At 41.1% G+C, this 22,185-nt stretch overlaps 1 protein-coding gene across 1 annotated transcript in view; it reads left to right on the forward strand.

Annotated features, from left to right (window-relative positions):
* Positions 1-501: 501 nt before the first annotated feature.
* Positions 502-22,185, forward strand: part of ankrd13b (ankyrin repeat domain 13B) — a 43,073-nt gene continuing 21,389 nt past the window's right edge. Inside the window, exons 1-3 of the mRNA XM_053423692.1 lie at positions 502-912; positions 19,441-19,576; positions 21,835-21,959. Of these exons, the coding sequence (XP_053279667.1) occupies positions 805-912; positions 19,441-19,576; positions 21,835-21,959 (369 nt within the window). The 5' untranslated portion in view covers positions 502-804. The remainder of the gene's footprint in view (positions 913-19,440; positions 19,577-21,834; positions 21,960-22,185) is intronic.

Raw genomic sequence — 22,185 nt, forward strand, 5'->3', positions numbered from 1 at the left:
AAAGGAAAACCTCTAACAACAGCTTGACATTCATTTAAACAGTTGCTTATATTGATTGACCACAATTGCACTCACACTGAGCCTGGACATTCAAAGTTGTTAATTTCAGATTTAAATAAAGTAAAAGTTTTTATGAATAGCATATAACACAAACAAAGTGAATACAACTACAACAGCCTATAGCACAGCATGATTTAAACCTGAATGCATTCATGCATTTCATATTAAATTGCCATATGGTCAGTTTTAACCTCCACTATATAGCCTGTCACCCCTAGGATATTCCTGCAGGGAGGTATACCATTCAGTTTATTTTTTTTATATATATTTTTGTTGGATGATTATCCTGCGGTACAAACACTCCTCCGTGAGGCAGCAGATTGGCTGCGTGTGCGCACATTTCAGTGCAGCTCAGTCACCGCCGGATGGGAGGAGAGGAGAAGGGTAGATGCGTTAGAGTATGCAGATGGAGAGAGAGAGAGAGAGAGAGAGAGAGAGAGAGAGAGAGAGAGAGATAGGTAGGCAAGAGGTGGAGGAGCGGCTGGTTATCAGACGTAAAGGTGTAGCCAACGAGGAGCTTCTTCCTCTAAATGATTTTCCCTTTCACTGGCCGCTTATTCTGAGCAGAGAGCGAGTCGGGGAGTGAGCCACTGCTCCTGACGCGTAAGGGCTGCCCCTGTACGCCTCCAGACACCACCGCCGCCGATAAAGGATGACAGGCTTGATTGTGTAGCGCAAATTAACACCAAAGTGTCAATACAATCCACAGTGAAGGAAGAGGAGGAGGAACGCTATGATCCGAAGATGATCTCTGCCAAGAAAACTCCGGAGAGAAGTCGTTATCCTATCCACTATTTGGTGTGGCACAACAAGCACCGACAGCTGGAGAAGGAGCTGGCCACGAACGAGCAGGTGAGACAGAGACGAGCGATCAGACACACATCACATCTCCTTAGTGATGCGGCCCTGGCTTTATTGTAAGGGATTATATGGGCGTGTGTGTCCGTGGATTTCAGAGGTGGTGGTAGTGAGGATGTCATCCATGTACCACCTCACTGAGGAGTCCGCTCAGTGAACTGGAATAGCGCAGTTAATTGTTATCAGTGGGGTGGAGGGAGACACTTAACACCATGTCATGGTAATTTAATCCATGACAGACTTTACATGTCAAGGATCTGCTTTATTTACTGCATTGGGCTCAAAATATCCACCCTGCCAGTAATTTGAGTTATCGTGCATGGGAAGTAGTGTCAGGAGTTTATTCCTGGAAAAAAATCCAAGTGTAATTGACTGTAAATGCTGAGTCTGTTTGTGTTGCAGTGTGATTTTGCCCTGTGTGTTTGTCAGCTCTGTCAGTGGTGCTTTATGCCTGTGTAGCATTATTGCGTGATCTACTCAGAAACTGTAAGGCTCTCTACCGTCCCACCAGCACGTTAACCATTTGTGAGTGGGTGAGACAATGCGTATACCAAGAATAATGGCATCATTCACAGTGAATACACAAAGTGAATCACTGAGGTGTTGTTTAAGCTTTTTCCAGAGGAGTTGTTTGTCATACTCAAAAGCAGAAACTAATTATTCCCATCTATTCTGGTAATATTACAGTACCTCAGTTAGGGTTGAAAGACTTGATGATACGATAAGAATGATTCTTTCTTGTGTGTGGAAGAAAGAAAGTGACTAAGCAAGAGCAAGTACGCGTGTAAACTCTATCTTTTTGTTTTCTGCAAATCTCCTCAGGCGCTTTGTCATTACATAAGAGATGCTCTGCGGGTTTGCAACTAAACATATTTTCCAGTGCATGCATCATGCATCGGTTTAAAGACATTGCACATGGAAACTTGCCCACACCTGCTTGCACATGCACATTCTAACCTTCCTGTGGTTTTAAAATCATAACCCAGGAAGGCCTCTCTTCACACCAAAATGGTCAGCAAGTGCCCCAGCCATCAATTGGCTTACCACAATTCCAAGTGAGGTAATGTTATAATGACATTTAACATTTAACCCTTGACCATAATTACAGCTACATTTTAAATAGCTAAACTGATCTCACCTAGAGGCTTCGAGAACCAAATAAGACCTGATATTAGAATCAATACAGGTAACCAACAATTTATTAGAAACGGGAGCTGGAAATGTGTACACTCTGCAAAAACGTATAACTTTGCTAGCGGTGAATATTAATCTTCAGCCCATTGTCATTCATTACTAAGATAAGACAACCTCTGTGAGTTGTGGAAATGTAGATTCCTTGTAAACATCCATCTTTAGCCTGTAGCTACATGTGTGAACAGTGTCAAAAGTTAGTCAACAGTCAGTCAACTTCTATGTGCAGTTTGAAATGTCTTGAAAACTATTGGATATATAACCATGAACAAAACAGACAACCCATGTCTCGAGAGGGTGAATAACTTCAGTGGTACCCTGCTATTTTATCCACTACCACTACTACTGTCCTTTTGAGGGTTGCAGAAGGAGAAGAAGCCAATCCCAGCTGACATTGGGCATGAGGCTGGGTACATCCTGGACAGGTCGGCAGTATAACGCTGGACTTATGTGAACAACCATTCACACTCACACCTACTGACGATTTACAGTTTCCAGTCAACCCCAATCTGCATGTCTTTGGACTGTTAAACCCATGCAAACACGGGGAAGAACTGCAAAGTCCACACACGAAGACCCTGGACAAATTGTGGAGATGTCTCCCTGTGAAGCGACAGTGCAACACTGTGCCGCCCTAAACACACAGGTCAAGACAAAATCCAATACTGGACCAACACTTAAGCTAACGACAGGATGTCTTTAACCCTCTTCATTAGTGATGCAGTGTTGACATCTTCCATGTTTCATTTTGTCAGCTCAGTCCCACGTCCATGTTTTTCTGCTGCATTGTGTGAAGATGCATCAGGCAAAACAATTGATGTGGCCTATTACTTTATCAGGGAGCTGAGTTCCAAGATGGCGCCCATTTATGATGGTAGCTCATAGCATATGCAACCCACATGAAGCCCAGGGCATTTGCATTTTAGTGTTTCACGTCCTGACACTACCAACTTCTGAAAGAATGAACTGCCATGCATGGTGAAATAAACATAACTGTTCCATTCTGAAGTTTGTCAGTGAAGGATCCAGCTGCAGCCTTGAAGATCATACAAACACTTTCGAGCCACACCAATTATCTTTCGTAGGAGCGAAGGAAGGTCGAAACAAAACCTAACCCTAACCAAACCCTAACCAAACCATCAAGAAAGTTAAACTTTCTTGATATTTGCTCCACTTGGTTTTTTACTTTAATAAAGACTTACACAATAGTAGTATCTATTTTGTTTCATATATAGCTCTTTGTACTGTCATGTTTTTTTGTATTTGATAAACATTTCAGTTTTTCTGCACCATGAAAACCAGGGTAGTTTCAGGTTAGTTACAGTTTGCATATATAAAGTTCACCATTTCCATCCATCCTGCTTATCTTTGAGGGGAGCTTGAGCCAATCACACTTATCAGTGAGTGAGAGTTATGGTACACCCTGGGCACCAGCGTATCGCGGGGGGGACATATACAGACAAACAGCCATTCATTGTCACAGTCACACCTAAGGACAATTTAGACTCTCCAATTAACCAACTCCAATCTGCATGTCTTTGTACTGTGGGAGATGCTCCACACAGAAAGATCCTGGCTGAACCAGGATTTTAGCCAGGAAGCTTAACCTTCATGCTGCAGGGCAACTTTACTGCCAACGTAATTCTTGTAACTATGATATTAATATCAAAGCAAGCTCACACAATGTTCATAAAATATATATATATATATCTACCATTATATAATTACATTTTTTTTACCCACAGATGATATCCCTTTTGATTAAGGTGCTGTACTTTGCAAGTAATATTTGATAGTAATTTGTAGGCTGCAGTGTTAACAAAATATAAATTATTGACATGGACATGTTCTACCTAAACTACCTAGTACTCTAAACTGAAACTTTTGGCTGTTTGAGATAGGCTCAATAAATTCTCCTCTCAACCCTCATCATTCATTTTTTAGGAACCCTTGTATCTATAAATATTTTACGATGCAAATTTTTATTTCTTTTTTGGCTTAGCATTTGAGGAGAGGACCTTTCATAATGTAGCTTTGATATTTTGTACAGATCGTCTTAGAGATAATTATCCCATGTTTTATGAGAACAAACAAATCTGCTGAACATCTCAAGTACCAACACTGGTGGCTTAATATGGAGCCAGAACAGTCTCAAAAGGAATAAATGCACACAGAAATGAATACATGCGCAAAAAAGATCCACAAATGTATTTGGGGATTTATATATATATATGTGACTCAAAACACAAATACATTTTCAATGCACACACAAATATGTTTCATTCCATATATAAGTAAAAAAAATTCACATGTAAAACATAAGATTCATAAACATATTTCCGATGCACACACAAATAGAAAAAAAATTCACAAATATATGCATGTAAAAGTTTTTGCAATCTTCATCAAATACATATTTGGAGCTTGTTACATTCATATATAATGAGTTGTTGACTCTCAGCATATGTTGTATAAAGACAACACCAAAAAAGACACATGTTGGGACGCTGTTGCAGTTAATATTGGAGCAACAAGTAAGTATATGCTTGAAAAAATGATTAAATGCCGTTTTTACTGCAGGCTGATAACAGCAGAAGTATGTGATATTATTAGTAATGCGCGGCGCTTCGGCGTCGCTACCTCGTCCGGTGTGAACCGGGCGTAAAAACCTCCAGGCTGCCTGCGCGCGTTTTAATGACGTCGTGTGGAGGTTCACTCACGTGATTGGCTTTAAATGAGTGAGACATCTGATTGGCTACAGACGATCCCCTCTTAGAAAAAACGCATTCGTGGATCCGAGTCACGTCAGGGGAGTCTCAAAAGTCTCACACACAAATGCAGCGAGGTTTACAAATTAAAAGCACTTTGTAAATGCAGGTCCAACAGTTTATATATGAATGTAACAAGCTCCAAATATGTATTTGATGAAGATTGCAAATACTTTTACATGCATATATTTGTGATTTTTTTTTTGTTATGTTTATGTTCTGTTTATGAATCTTATGTTTTACATGTGAATTTTTTTTACTTATATATGGAATGAAACATATTTGTGTGTGCATTGAAAGTGTATTTGTGTTTTGAGTCACATATATAAATCCCCAAATACATTTGTGGATCTTTTTTGCGCATGTATTCATTTCTGTGTGCATTTATTCCTTTTGAGACTGTTCTGGCTCTATACTTAACCTCTCTCTTCTTTAGCTTGTGCTTGATGAGGACTGATTTCTATTATATTTCTCAGAGTCAGTCTACTGGGCATTCTCAAAAAATAACACTGAAAACAAATGGCCTGCTTATATATTCATTAATGTTGTGCCCTATGCCCACTAATATCTTCTACAACAATGGCTTCCTGATGATGTTAAATTTCATAGGTGCCATTCTTGTCTCATATGGCTCCAAAACTGTTTACTTCTGTCAAAAGAAGCACTAATAAATAAGAAAGGTAAAAAATGGGGCTCAAAAAGGCACAAAATAAGAAGTTTTTTTCTGAATTTCAAAACAACAGCGATTCCTTGCTGTTTTCATTCCATATCAGAATCTCTTCTAGACCTAATCCTCCTAGACCATATCAGCTAGCTAGGTTTATTGGCAGATCAGAGAAAGTTGTGAGGAGACAGGCAGTAAAGTACAACACAAAATAAAACCTAACCTTCTGCCTTTTCTTGTCACCTTGTCACCTCTCATTGTTGATGAACTTGTCAATTGTCATTCTTTTTCGTTATTCTGTCTTGATTATTGTTTGAATGCGTATGTCTATAGTTGTGTGTGGGTGCTTTGTGCTTTTGCATGTCTTGTGTTTTGTTTTTGCTGCATAGTCAAATTGTACACCCTACTTAGCTACTAATGCAATTAGCATCACATCAGCAGATCCCAGAAGTCATTTCACATCAGTTTATAAACAAAGGCACTTATGTGCAGCTCTACTTAAACTAGGACAGGACAAATATAAGCTGCTCAAACCTTGAGCTTCTGTCAGTCATTAAAATCCCGTATATACACACATTTGTTCTAGATAAGGTGGAACTCCATGACTGGTAGGTAAAAATATATATTTACCGCAGTGGGTTTGTCACAATTGTAGCAGAAAAGAGATAGAAGTTGAAAGCAGCAGGAAAAATGAAAAACATAAGCTGTAATATAAATGTAAATCATTCTAGAGCTGCTTAAGTGGCCACCCTTGCAAACCAAGACAGCACAACTACCTCACCAAGTCTGTCCAAGCTCTAGTTGGCCTACCTGATCTGATGCATTGACCTAGACTTAGATTTGGATGTGGAATAGTAGAATATTGCTAACATGAAAACAAAGGCCAGCCACCTGCACTTCTCAATATCAGACTTTGACATTATCCAGATAGGCCAACCAAATGAGAGACATTGTAGAGTGTGTTCATGATTTTAATAATGCAAATATCAGCTCCACTGTAAATATGTATACGATGGCGGAAATCGTGTGTTTGCTTTCATAATCCCCGTTACTACCATGTTACATATGCTGGGCAAAGGTTTGTCGTAATAGTCTAAAAGTTACTTTGTTGGGACACTCAACTTTACCCTACTATTTTCTTTTCACAGCACAAACAGATGGATTCAGTTGTGTGACTCTTGTGCCAGCAGTTAAAGGCAGTAAACTCTCCTGAAGGAGTGAAGCCAAAATAAGGAGGCATGTCTGGTGGATGAAATCCACTTCATGAAAAACCTTTATTGTCCTTTACTTTTTATATTAATTTCTTTAATTTGATATCTTGAAGAGAGATCCCACCCTCATTTGGAACATATGTACAGGCACAAGTCAGAAAAAATCTTAAGTCTTCAGACTAAAATAACAGGTGTGACTGGCGCCTCGGACCAGGATGTTCTAACAGCGTTTAACAATAGAAGAAGACAAATAAGCAGTGTTCATATGATTGGTTGTCTTTGCCTCCTAATATGTAATGTTTAAATGTTCATTTTGTGACTCATTATTACATAAAGATATTACATTGGCAAATAAATTAATGAAATGAACTGGTTTAATAAATTTTCTCAATTCAAACAGAAAGCATTTCTAAGTGTTTTTTTAAAAAGAGTTGTACAATCACAGAACTGACAACGTCTTAGGTCCGCTTCCTAAAATAGAATGTGAAACCAAAACTTAACTGGTCAAATGTAAGGAATGCATCACAGACATGAAATTTCATTTGAGCCATGGTCGGGTTTGAAAACCCCCCGAATTAGATGTATGCTTCCCCTTCTAGAGAGAGTAAAAGAAAAGAGGCAGATTCCTATTATGAGCCATGACAGGAAAAACAGAGGGAGTGTAGCAGAGGAAGACGAATATTTGAGCATATTCCTTGTTGCAACAATATGTTACAATACAGTGCATTGTTATATATTACCATGATATCACATGATAGGCATTAGGATATCACATTATTACCATGGTGTTACAGCCCAAATAACAAAGGCAGTGTTGTGCGGATAATGTTTGGTCTCTGGTGAATTTCAGAATCAGAATAAGATTTTTTTTATTTGCCAAGTATATTTGCACATACAGTGGTTGGTGCACTTCTTTAAAACAACAATCAGACATAAAACGACAATATATACAGTAAACAATAAGTTATGAAGAACAATAAGTTATGGAGGTGCGGTGCTAAGGTGCAGTGATTGGTTTCCCACTCTGCTTTGCAGGAAGAGTATATCACTGACCTCTGAATTATGGGACTGTAAAATAAAGGTAATCTACAGCCATCTCCATATTACAGGTTTTTAAAGTCTCCCTGCCCTTTGGAGAAATGATGAGACACGTTTAATTTCACCGTGTTCATGCATCCAATATCCGGCACTGTTTCTGATGGCACTCTTATTTCCTTCCTGCACAATAAAGCAGTGGACGGCTGCTGTTTGATGGTGCTGACAGTGTTTAAGACTTGTGTTAATGCAACGTTAGACTGTCTGTAGGCTTCAGTGTTTTCCCAATGATCCCTGAGCAGCATAACAGATTGCAAATTTGAATAAGTGACTGGATCAGATATTGTGCCAGGCTACAGAGGAAGAATTGTTACAACGGATATCAATGTGACGACGCAGAGAGAGAGGAAACCGAATCAAAAGAGTGGTCTTATAAATGCCAAAGACACACATCTGACCACAGAGGGAGCACAAAGAGAACGAGAAAAGTAGGATGTAAAAAGATGAGGTGACATTTCATCCGTTTTGATATATTTTCATCAGTCATAAAACTCATCGTGAAACCTGTCAGGAAACAAGATGGTTGTTAAGGAGAGGACTGGCAGCTGGGGAGAAACGGGAAAAGCAAGGGGGCAACATTCACTGTCACACCATCCCGAGTGAGGTGTGGGCACAGACAAGGTGATGACAGGAGTGAACACAGAGAATAGAAGAGAGGAGGTGGGGGGGAAATAATGACAGGCTTTGACCATTAACAGGGATGGTCTTGGTTGCGCACAGACATAAAAACAGAGTGTGATTTAAACAGAACAGGCCCTTGTAAGGAGTGATGGTCTATCTCAAGATAAAGGCAGGAAATGACACAAAGAAGTCTGTTCTCTTTCTGCTCGTTCTCCTCCCTGTGTCTCTATGACTGACTGCAGCCCTCTCTTTTTCCATCGGTGCATGGTTTGATTATCATGCCCCCGGCAAGGTGCTAATACTGAATCAGCATTATTAAATATTTTGCTTGGTTGCCGGCTAGAGGGAACAGAGCCATAAATTAAGGCTCTCATGCTCTTTGCAGTCACTCTTGGCCTAAATCTTTACACAACCCATCTGCTCTCTGCTTGCACCTGTCTACTACAAACCTTTCTCCTCTTCCTGCTCCCCTCTTCCTCTCAGCCTTCTGTGTCTTCAAATCACATTCCGCCACTGTCAAGTTGTCCTTATCCGTTTCACCTGGTTTCTTCCATCCCTCATTATCTCCCCCACTCTCACCCCTCTCACTTTCCTCTTTGAAAAGAAACCCCAAGTCCTTATTGTTGGCATCTGTCCGTCAGGGCTGATGATGGTTTGTGCTCAAAGCCGTCAATTTTTGTTGTAGCAGCAATTAGGGATGTGCAGCCCTTCTCTAGGGAGGGAATCTCTTTTACTGTTGGCACAGATAAATGAAGAGGGGCCTGGCACTGAAGGGGGTGTTCCCGCTTGTAGTTTTACCCCTCTGTCTTTTCTCCTGCAGTAAAAAGGTGTGTCCTCATAGGCATGGTAAGTTCCTGTAGCAACAGCCATGGCAAACAGGATTTTGGAAGCCATGTGATGCAGCATATTTTTTATGTTTGGTGCAGGGGTCCAGGCCACATTGTCGTTTAGCAAGGTGCTGATGTGACAACTTGGTCATCGATGAGCAATCCTCGTAAGATGGGTGCTCAGTTCTTCATCAAGTGAGTGGTTCTGAGAAACTGTGGACCTGAGTGATGTATACTGTATACTGAGTTGACGGTTGGGCATCAACTTCTTGGCCCATGATGTTGTTCTTCCTAATGCTCAGTTGAGGGCAAACTCTTTACAATCTTGTGAGGGCCATCAGCCCCTTCAGCTCTGACTCAGTGTTGGATGCAATCGCTGCAATGTCTGCGAATAGCATTTTCCTCTGGAGCCCACTGGTCACGTTGTTCTTGGACCACACATGGGCAAGATTAAAGACTTTGCTGTCCGCCCTGGTGCAAGCTACAAATAATTTAACATTGGCAGTTCCCTTTTTCCTCAGAACTTTTCTGGTTGAAGGCAGAGAGAGAATACCAAATGCTTTGCATGGCTGATCTGCTTGGACTGTAGCTCAACCTTGCTCCTATGAGGAAATGGTCCATGTTGCAGTTTTAATTAATAGTTGTTGGCAATTTGAAACTGGTGATTGCAGCCCAGTTTCCTTCCATTTTCGTGCAAGTTCCCCAGTCTAAAGTGACCAGGGCAATCGGGCAAGGATTCCTTTTAGCATCCAGCCTGGCATTGAATACCCTCGTTGAATGGAGATGATCGTAATGACCACGTCAGGCTCCTTGTAGAACTTGTCTTCCTATGCTGGTGGCAAGCAGAGAGTTAAGCTGTAGACACTACGCAGGGTTATCTTCACTGCAAAGCCCACACCATGTTCCCAGGTCTTGTCTGAACACTTGCTATGCTAGAAAAAGGTGTGGTTATGTCCACTCAGGGAAATGCTGTCAGCAAACTGTGTCTCTTGGAGAGCAGCAATGTCAACATGAAGTCTGTTAAACTCTTGGTCAATGATGGCGGTCTTGTGGGAGACTTCGATGTTGTTGAAGCTGTCTGAGAGCCCTGCACAGATGATCCTGATACTCCAGCTGCATATTCAAAGAACTGGTGTCTTCATTTTGGAGATGTCCTATTTTTAGCACTTCAAAGAAACAAGGAGATGCCACACAGGCTGGGTTAGTGTCAGATTTATTTAAGTTACTGAACGCTATTAATAGAAGGATAGAGAGTGAGCTTGAGACAAATAGACACTGTAATATGTGAGAGAAAAGTCCGATTTTTGTAGGCAAGAATATAAATAGATACATGCGTAATTGGAGAAACAAGATGACAAACCAGAAGCATCATGCAATAAACACAATGCCATTAATAATTGCAGATGCAGCGTTTATCTTACAGACTATTGGTCTTTGGTTTTACTAATTCCCAGCGCAGTATTATTGATCCTTTGCAAGTCCTCACCTCTGTTGTGTTATTCTAATGCATCTCATCTCCCATCTCCGGTAGAGGTGAATGTGCTGGCAAGTTCGAGAGTTCCATGATAAAAAGACACAGAGGTCGACCTGTTCTAAAACATCCTTCAGCAGGATTGTTGTAGGATTTTTGTTGCACTTTGGTGTTGTTGTCGGGACAGTATCTGCTGGGAGTGGGGATCCAGAGTTCCTCAAATAGTTTCTTGCTCATTGAGATTTAATTATCCGGATTTAACATTTGTAAGCCCCCTTGACAAAATTGTATCCAGGAAAAAAGGCATCCTCTTGCAACCACCACAGTGTGTCAGTCTTTAATAATAATGGTGTAGCCATTGACCAAGAATTCGTGCAGAGAGTATAATCATGAGACCCTTTGGGATCTTTCGGCATGTTTTTGGTCTCTGTTTAATCAATTTAAAATGGTGGTGGAGTCAAAGGCAACAGTGGGTTCAGAGATTAATGGTTAATCAAGTCTGTATATTTTCAAATGTGATGTTGAAAATTACCGAAATCAATATGCTGACATTTCAAAATTCATGGATTTTTTCTTTCTGCTTTGCCTCTTGGTTTCAAGGTGTCTCAGCATAACTGAGGCACTTAAATTTGTCCACTTGCCAAGTGCAAATACATGAAATAATGTCAATAAACACATAAAAAAAGTCAGTCCTGTCTGAAACACAACCATTTGCCGGACCAAAGAAAGAGAGTGACAGCTGTCGTGTTTCACTCCAATAGGCTACAGCTGCTACATCATGTGACTATGCTGTTTTAGACCGTATGCACTGCCTGCTTCAATCAAACAAAAGATTTTCTCTCTCGTGTGTGCTTGCTTCTTTGAGTGCGAGGAGTGGGAATGAGTGCACTCTCTGTCTCTCTGTCGGCCTGCTGTAAGGTCTGTCAGCTCCCTTCAACAAACAGGTGTCGGCACCTTGAGATAAACATCAGATTCTGACAGGTCCATCATCATCCTGTCCGCTTTCTCCATCTCGACCTCTTCACGTCTGTGTATCTCTCTGCAGAGATTTGGGATGATAGTAAATAGACAAAGTGCAGTGAAACAGAGAAACATTAAATATGCTGGAATGTAGGTCAGGGTTTCACTTGCTGATTTGGTGCATTCAGTCTCATTTCCACTGCTCGAGTGTATGGTCCTCTAATGCACCTGCACAAGTGGAAATGAATCTCGGCTGCAGTGCTAAGATGAGCATGAGAAGTTGCAAGAGGTCTTGTCTTTCTTCTGCAGGGCTATCGGCACCATCTGTGCTTCTCACGCTATCATCTGTGATGCAGGTTCTGTTCTGTCCTTTTATTTTCATAGTGGTGTCACATTGAAAAAGGATCAGGGCTTCATGGCAGCCGAGCATTTGTCAAAGTCTCCTGTGGAAGGAGAAAGGAGACAGGAGACAGGGGGGAGGAAAAGTTATTTTTACATACTCCTCCCTCCCATTGCCACCCTCTGCTCCTGTGCTGGCAACGCACAAACATTTTAGGAAAGATGCAGTATGTGTATATGCGCAATTCAGTGTGTGTGTGTGTGTGTGTGTGCGTATGTAGTGTGCTGTTTGTATGAAAGATTGATGCCGGCCTAAGTACCTGCCAAGCTGCATCAGGCCTGGCACACACAGAGTGGGAGGTGACAGAAGGAGCAGAGGCCTATCAATAATGTAAACTCCACTGAGCTCACTTTTGAGGGAGTGCAAGAAGGGATGGAACGAATGAATCCGAGGGAGGTGAGGGGACAGAAGAAAGAGTTTCACTATAAGACATATATAGGTCAGACTGATAATGGGGGGAGTTATGCAACACAGACAGAGATTAATTTAAAAGGTAAATAAAGGTAAACAAAGAAATAACTAATATAGAGCAAGGATAGAGATCAGAGGTTTAGGTGTTGAAGATGTTTTGTAGAAACTAATGTGGAAGGCCTAGAAGGATGGAGATTAGATAACCAGAGGCTGAAAAGGGAAAACATGACCACTGAGCTTCCATTAATTCACAATTGCAACCAAGATGCAGAGCTGCCAAAGATGAAAAGAGATCTTGTTATAAATGCAATGTATAGAACTATATTCCCATGATAACAGGAAATTTCTTCTCATGACGAAACAGTATGACATGATGCTGATGAACACTAATATACTCAATCACTCTTATGTACAGTAAATAGGAAGCTGTAGTCTAGTTTAAACAAACAAGATATAACATGTAGTTGATCTGTAAAGTGCTGGTGCTAGCTGCTCCTCAGGTTCTAGTCTTTGTGTCTCAATTCAGGGGCCGAATCCTTCATCAGACTTATAGGCTGTCTCGAAGCTAAAAACTCTTTAAAAAAGACATGTGTTTTTTAAACATGTTTACTGTCAGCTGTTCTGTTTAACACTTACATTTAATAATTTATTCTTCTGACGTTTTTCTTGTAGCTTGCTGCAGCAATTCCTTTTTGAAATACAGTTCATCGCAAAAGTGCAATGAATCATGTGATATGTTGGGCAGGGAAGGATCCACCTGATGGAGCCTCCGTTGTGCAAATAAGAGAAAGAAATTTGCTAATCACTGTTACAATTACATTGTATCACTTTGATCCCTGAATAGAACAAAGCCGTTGTAAAAATCATTACCTAGGATGATCAGATATCTTTGACAGGCAATTAAAAAAAAAAAAAAAAAAAAGTACCTTTGGAAATGAAGAACAACACATAGAAATATTCAATTATATGCATGACGGTTTTTATTTAGCTCAATTTAAACTGAACAAGTGCATGTGTATTAGCAACACACTCATACGTCAATTATGGAACTTTTTTGCCAAAATTAAAGTGTTGTTATGCTTTGAATAACATTTTCCTAGCTAATGTAGTTTCATTCAATAGATCTAGTGAAATTGTAACAGACTTCATGTAGTGTCACGGCTATCTAGCTCACAATAGTCATGACATAGGGAAGACAGACACCGTCGGGTAACGTTTAACAATTCTCACATTTATTTGACAAAATATATACAAAAGACAGGGGCAGACAGCCTTCCCGCGTCAGGTGGTCAGAGCAGGACAAGAGGGCCTTGAGGTCCCGGGACACCGTTTTTATAGTGATGGCCATCACCTGGTGGCCATCACCTGGAGCCCCGCCCCTCATTAACCACCGCCTGCAATCTCCAGCTCCTCCTACATGTTGAATGGAGAAACGGGAGTCATGCACACATACAATCCACAGAGCCTAGTGTCAAAGCCAGGGCGTCACAGTAGCCACAGTATACTGTGATTTCATTGTTGAGTGAAGAGTGAGAGTCAAGAGATCAACAAGGATGACATAATGTCCCTGCTCGAACTACCAAACCACACATGTCAAACAAGGCCGATTTGACTGTCCTGTGTGTGTGTTACTCTGTACTTGTGTGTGTGTGTGTGTGTGTGGGTGTGTGTGTGTTTGTGTGTGGGTGCGTGTTTCAAGTGAGTGTTGTTAACATGTGATTGAGTAAGTATGTCAGCATGTCTGCAGGTCACTGTGTAGCAGTGGATGACATTGGCTTTGAGTAGACTTAACTGCTGTTCTGTGTGTATGTGTGTGTGTTGCTGTTGAAATTCTTTATACATCCCTGCTGGCTCACATCTCCCCTCCTCTTTCCCGTCAGTAAGGTTTGTACTGTTTTTGAACTTCCTCTCGAGCTCAGGGTATTAATTCTAAGTCTGTTGGTGAACAGTTAACTCTGACTGCCATCTGTCCTCATATTCAGGCCTCCTCCTGTCCCAGCTACATCTGAAGCAAATTGGACCAAATGAACAGCAGCAGTTCACTCAGGCTGCAGTTTGAGACAGACGCTGGAAGGTGTCAACAGCAAATTTCTCACAGTACTGGCTTGTTTTGATTCAACAATTTGAAAAAGGGCATGTGTATTGACGCAGTGTTGGTCACTAATTCATAGAACTGGCAATGAAGAATTTGCTGTATCAAGATATCAGTCCACAATAGCAGTGCCTGGAACCTTTGAAACATCCGTTTACCTTTGAGCAAGGCATTAAAAAGGTCCAGGAACATGATTAATGATGTCTCTTAGTTATCAGGTTCTGACTTAAGGTAAAAAAAATAGGAGGTACCTTCATGCAAAACATAACTCATCATATAGATTCGATCAATCTGTGATCTTTGACCTTTGTGCTGAACTGAGTCCAGTATTACACAGATCGACCGACGAAACCGAACCATCCCAGAACAAACACAGGTAGTCACTGGTTTATTAGCCTACTGGTGTGTTTGTAGTTTTTAACACTGTATAATATTTATCTTTCTATGTTAACCCTGTTTTAATCAATAAAACATATAATTTTGTTAAATTCTTTAGATATATCACAGCTGTTGCTAAATTTAATAATCCCCATAGTTTTGGATGATTAAAATAAGAACAGGCGGTACAACAAGTTCCCTCACATTCAGCGTGAGGCGATTAGTTCTTTGCTTCCACCTTTGAATTAGATGTAATTTTATTTCAGGCTCTGTTCTTTCTATCGTCTTCACTATCACTCACTTTATGAACAGCAGCAGCAGCAGCAGTGTATCAGTGTATGCTCTTTATCAACGACATCACTGCTGTCCCATAACATCGCTCTTCACCTCCACCTCACTAACCAACACCTTGATGTTTCGCCTCCGCTTCTCGTCGCTTGATGCCGTGATTCACAGTGAAAACCTTGTGGTGAGCAGGAGAATTCAATATTCATGAGGTGCTTTGCATTGACCATTTATAGTTGAAAGTGGGCGTGTTGAGGGCGGAGTATGAGGCAGTTCCAGGTACGAACGTTTCCAGGTGGACTGTGATTTATGAAGTGAACATTGCGTTCAGGTGTATGTGCGCATGATTTATGAATTAGATTTCCCCCCCTGCGAATGAAAATTATGGCTTTTGTGCGCATGTACACTTTTAGTATGAATCCCACGCACAGTTTAATAAATGAGAACCCCGGTCACAAGCTGGGGTGTGATTAGCCCCAGCTGGGTCGCCTGGAAGAGGATGAATGATGTTGCAAGACCAGAAACACCTGATGACTCTAGAAACATCACTGAAGGTGTGTCCAGAAGCACTAGCAGATGAACTAGCACGACAGTATTCTTTTTATGTGTTCTTTTTGCTGTTGTGCGTCCATCTGAATTAGAAATGTCATCAACACTCACTTGCGGTGAATTTTCGGCACATTTTCTGCTTTATTCACACATGGGCCCAGTCGGACATTCTGCTAGGGGGCTAGTAGGAAAAGTTGTTGAAAAGGTCTGGAGCAGCTGACACAGACATTTGTATTCTCAATGACAGCCCCTCAAGAAAACGTTAAGAGTTCCGTGTGTGTCTGGAACCAGCTTAACACAGGAGCTACATTAGTTGGGGGAGAAGGGGAAGCACCTACCGAAGCTCCACTCCATCTGATTGCACTCTTGTCACCCTGTCATCCTTTGTTACATATTGTACACTCAGCACCCTGTACTCTTCCCATACTGTCTGTCTCTATAACCCACCTTCTCCAATAACCCCACGGCTGTCGGTCTGTAACTTTCCCTCCATCCTTCCCTCTCTTTCTGTCTCCTCATCACATACTGTATGTCTGTTTATATCCTCGCCTTTATTACCATCCCTCTTTCAATCCTCTCCTCCCCAGCTCCCCTTCTGTCTTAATGCCATATTTCAACTGTTCACCCTCAGAGCTGTAAAATAAGCTTTAACTGATAATCACAACATTACACGCAGCCACTTGAAGGTTGAATGAAAATACGCTAGCTCTTTTTTCACAGCCGTTCCTCGGTCTCATCATCCTTCAACAATCGGCTTGTTACAGTTTCTGCTGCTCTCTTTTTTCTCCCTGTCATGTGCTTGCGACATATGAAATGGGTTTTGTTCCAACTTGCCATTTCAAATTGTGGTGGATATGTTGACGGAGGCTTACTATAAATATTCACTCTGTACTTTTAGGATTCTTCCTGTGACTTTTACAGTTGTTCACATATATGCTGCCAAAACAGGCTCTCGTGTCCATGTTGTGCATGCACACATAAGCACACACAGCACTGAGACGGTGGATTTGCATGTTACATCTGGGCTTCATTCTCTCTGCAGTACACACAGATAAAGCTGACTGCTCACTTTCTTCCCCTTGCGTTGCTATAACGCTCCATCCCTCTATTCCCCAGCCTCCATGGCTCCTGAGACTCCCTCGCATGTTGTTGTCTCCTCCAGCTCCCATCTCCTCCCATCATTCTCTTTCTATCTCATTTCCTCGCCCCTCCCCATATTTTCCCCAGCCACAATTGCAATCTGTCACTCTTTCCCCTTTCTCTCTCCATTGACACCTCCACCTTTACGACTTACTTGTGGCTGACAGGCAGTTTACTTACAAATGTCTCTCACTCTGTCATTTTCACGGCCGCTTTTTAAAGCGATGTGCAGAGCAGAGAGCTGTTAACCAAAGAGTCAGTGAGATAATACACCCATTAAGACACTGAAACCATGGTATCATGTTCGTATTATTGAGTTTTGCTGTACTAGACTCAATCCAGTACAAACATGTTAAGAGCATGTGAGTGTTCTCGTGTGTGTGAGTATTTTGTGTATCTTTGTGTCCGTATTTGCATTCACAAGCTCCTTTTTGTGTTGATGGTATCCCATGTGGTTTTCCTCATTTCCTTTGCACACAGCGGAAACAGAAGGATGAGGTCACCATCATAATGTATCTGGCGAGTCTTTCTGTCTCTGTTCAGTATGTCAGAGCATGGCAGTGTTGGACAGTAGCTGCCCCTTATTCATATCATAGGATAATAAACACTGAGGACACTAAACTTTCAGGCCTGCTTATTTAGGTGAGACTTTTTGGTTTGTCCTGTTAACAGTTGCTTATAAAGTGAATAGTTTTCCTCCCTCTCTTTGCTGCTTTTATTAAAGGATTTATGGGGATCAATAAATGCTCAGACCTTTCCCCTGTATTCACCTACTAAGCTGTTCAGTATTTCTGATAAAATGTTAATACTGATGTTATATACACATTCTAAAAAAACAGCCAACAGTAAGTGCTCTCTAATTTCTTGTCCTATAGGGATACCTTTCCACAGTTTCCTTAAGGTCTTTATTCAAGTGCAAGTCATGCCTCTTATCTCCAAGAGTATTCCTTTATTATAATTCAAGACTGTGACAGACTGACAGAGCTGACCATGGATCAGCTGATTTTGAAGGAGCTTGGTGCAGAGAGGCGACTAAAAAGCAGTGCATGAGCCTGAGGAATGGATGGAGAAAGGGATGGGCGTGATGACACGGTTACACTTGTTGGATTGCAGGAGTCTTGCTGATGGATTGCGACACATTATTGTGTCTGTATGCAGCAGAACAGGTGGCTGACAGTAACAGTAACAAGTAACTTTTTCCAGTATGCCTGGACGTGCGCTCCGATAAATGTAAACAAGGATTTTCTGCACATGTAAAGACCTGCAATGGAACAGTACTTTCCAAGATAATTAGATTGAAACCACTTAAATCTCTCTTTGCTTAATAAGGAGCTACGACTAGCTAATAGATCAGCTCATAGATAGAATATATTTGTCTGGCTGGCCGCAGGATGGGTCATAAACCATGCCTTGTTAATGGATGGGACAAAGTACACATTAAATACTTTTTTCTCAAAAATGGTTTCTGGCATTTTGGGCAGTTCTTATCACACCTATGTTTGTCCAAATGCTCATTTTTCTGGTAAGTTCATTAGTAACTTGAAACGTGGGATGAAAGTGACTCACGATTGGTCGAGCATGTTTATCGACGCGATTTCTCTACACACATGAACGCAGCATACAATCTTCAAGTAAACAAATAAGTGTTTATTTAAAGATGGATAACAGTATTTTGATTCGACAAACATTGCAAGAAACCCAATTTTGCACACACAACTTTTCTGAAACGTGGCTTGACTCACCCTTTCTTCATTTGTCTGTTTCAGTGCTGCACGAAATTACATCAATAAGTTGCTACTCTGAGCATCTAAAATTATCTTTAGCTGTCTGCCATCTGTCTGAGACGGCTTTAAAAGCCGACCGCTGTAATTCTGTTTAATTCAGTGCTTTAAAGCAGTGGTGTGATTGATGTGAGAGATTAACACTGTAATATGGCTGACAAGTTAGGTCTTGTTGACATACTTCGAAATGCAGAGTGGAGATATAAGCATTAATTGTGCTTTTGTTCAGCAACATGTTTGTCATAAAGATTCAAAGTGTATTTACTGCCTGCCTACATTCTACCTACCTTCACTGAAGTGCATCTCAGTCTTTACGCCCTGCAGACATGAGGCTTCATAAACAGCTCTGGGTGCAGAGGCCTGTTTAAGAGAGCACATAAATGCTGCCTGTGTGAAGCTACACCCATTCTACCTTGCCCAGAAAATAAGTGGGGTGCAGCAACCAGCCATGGTGGAGTGGTGTCAGATCAGTCAGCACCTGTCACTATCTCTCGTTCCGTCATTCTGTCGTCATCATCACACCTATTTTCCTTATTTTTCTAGCTATCCCTCTTACTAAAGAAATTATACGCAATTAACCCCTATTTACCCTCATTTCTTCTCTCCGCTCATTCCCCTCCTTCATTCTCTTCCCTACGGCAAACATTCCTACCCTCTTTTTCCTCCACTTCCATCTAGCCTGATTTAGAGTCTCTGGACCCTCGTGGTCGGACTCCTCTCCACCTGGCTGTCACACTGGGCCAGCTGGAATGCACCAGGGTCTTGCTGCAGAATGGAGCTGACGTCAGCAAAGAAAACCGCAACGGATGGACCGGTGAGTGTGTGTCCACGTTAGTGCATATGTGTGCATGCGTTGTCCAGGTATATCTTGTGTTTTTGGACCTATCCCACATTTTTACAGTCACATTATGGGGACTTGTCTTCCTTATGGGACCAAAACCGAGTCACCATAAAGTAAATCAGGAAATCATGAAGGTAATAATAAGGGATAGACAAGTAGTAACTAAAGTTAAGATTAAAGAAAGTCTCCAGGAAATTTAATTTATTTAATGTAATGAACTTTGGAGTCATGGAGAGACCATAAGTTGTGTGTGCTCAGGATACATTGGCTTGAGCTTGATGTTGCATTTTATTCAATAATATTTTTGTAATATTTGTAATAAAGTAATTATGAAACTGCTGTAATTAAGGTAGATTATGAGACCAGTGGAGATTAATGATAATGGTTAAAATTATGAAAACATAATCTTTGACCTCATTTGAAGGATTTACACAGATAAAAGTGATCTCAAATGTGTGCCATCCTCCCGACAGAAACAACAAATAGATCTCCCACAGTCTGGCCCAGAAGTTTGTCATTCTTTTAGTGTTTTTATATAAAGAAAGTCTTGATTTGTTAGGATTTGAGATAGTGACAGGAAAGGTGACAGAGGAGCAGTGACAGGAGTAGGTTTAAAGGGTTTAATGTAAGAACTCAATGTGAATCAATACAGAAAATAATCTCAGAGTATCAGGTCCTGAGAGAGAAGAAAACCTTTTAGATTTACTCCAATCCGTTTGAGTGAGTGTGTTGACGAGAGATGCAGGAGTCCAGACACGGACACAATGCAGAGGAGTTGGAGGTTGAGGAAAAGAGTGAGGGTCATTAAAGATGATTGTTCCTTCTGTCATTGCTGGACATGATCAATATTTACCTTTCTTTTACATTATGTAGGTTCTCCATATTGAAATTGATCAGCCTGTTTCAAAAGTAAATGGCTGGTAGGTAATCCCAGACCAGAGCCATCCCCTCCCTATAAACCAACTAAGCTGCAGTTTAGGAGATGAGGGGGAGGGAGGGTCCAAACTCACTGAATTAATCTTTGCTAGATATTGTGTTGTATGGTAGGGCCATGAGCAACAATCATCACGTTTGTTGGACAGTGAAAATATCTAAAAGAAGAAACCCATTGGAAGGACAGTTAAATATGCCAAACATGGCCTGTTCGTTGCTCTAACACAGTGGACACCCTGATCACAAATGACCTGAAATGCTGTCGTTTTGGTACAACCCTCTCGGTCACAATAAAAGGACTATAAAAATATATGATGTATGATATCATATGTAAAATAGTTAACTGTAAGGTTTCACACTGGCTGTATTTTGCTATTGGCACTGATGAGGTTGGCCTCCAAGTGATTCCGATTGGTTTAAAAAAAATGCCTTCTGCCAGATATCTCTTCTGTGCTGGCGCTGTGCTATGTAGTGTGGAGTTGGGTCTGGCAATGAGACTCTGAGCATGAAATCAATTCAGTTTTTACCCTTGAAATTATATTGGTTGGTACAAGAGTCCAATATGCCACTTTTAATCTATTTAGATTTGTTTCACTCTGTATTAAGTCACGTAACTTGGCCAAAAAGGATTTTTTTTATTTCAATGGTAATAGATTATATTACGTTTATACTACTGGATTATACCTACCTGCTATTTCCATAAATGTATGACAAACTGTTCATTTTATCTTCTTCACACCTGGCAGGTGTATTGTTAAGGGTCAAAGGAGGTGGAGTGTTGTATTATGTGTGATATGAAGAGATGATTTAAAATATTTTGAATGTGAATAAATAGCCGCCCAGTGCTCTGTAGCAGTCACTGGGGGCGGCAACATCCAGGAATAATATCAAAGTAGCTCCGGAGCATTTACACAGGACAAGTTCATTCCACACTGATAGGTTAACAAGTGCCAATGCACGAGTTAAAAAGGTTTTTTTAATATCATCAGAATATTGCCATGTGTTGGTGGTTGCAGCTGTATGCGTATGTGTGTGTGTGTTAACTCCTATTCACTTGTTTCCTAATAAAGAAAAAGAAAGAACATTGTTCTGTAATTGCCCAAGAGTAGAACAGCCTGTAAGATTAGCAGCAAAGTGGCGGTCTGATGAATGATGGGCCCGCTGCAGTAATTGGTAGAGCAGCTTTTCTTTTGGCCTACTTCAGCTTCTCTTCAATTCTCTCTGCCCCCTTAAATTTCTCTAGTGCATACATTTTAGATGAGGTCCTGAGTGATTGGCTCTCCACTACTCTCTTTCAGTTCTTCAGGAGGCGGTGAGCACCAGAGATCCGGAGCTGGTGCGTCTCGTGCTCCGTTACCGTGACTACCAGAGGACTGCCAAGAGGCTGGCGGGCATCCCCGTCCTGCTGGAGCGACTGCGCCAAGTGGGATTTCACATAAACAAAACACATGTGCAACACTCTGAAGCACAAATTACCACACACACACACACACACACACACACACACACACACACAAACACACATGCATGCATGGACACAGATTACATATGTTTAACAAATCCTAAACATGAAAATACACATTTGTAAAAAGCGTCCATTTGAAATGTAGATTCATATTTTGAATGCTTACATCTTTGTCGCACAGAAT

Source organism: Pleuronectes platessa, chromosome 5 (genome assembly GCF_947347685.1).
Source record: "Pleuronectes platessa chromosome 5, fPlePla1.1, whole genome shotgun sequence".
Classification (NCBI taxonomy): domain Eukaryota; kingdom Metazoa; phylum Chordata; class Actinopteri; order Pleuronectiformes; family Pleuronectidae; genus Pleuronectes; species Pleuronectes platessa.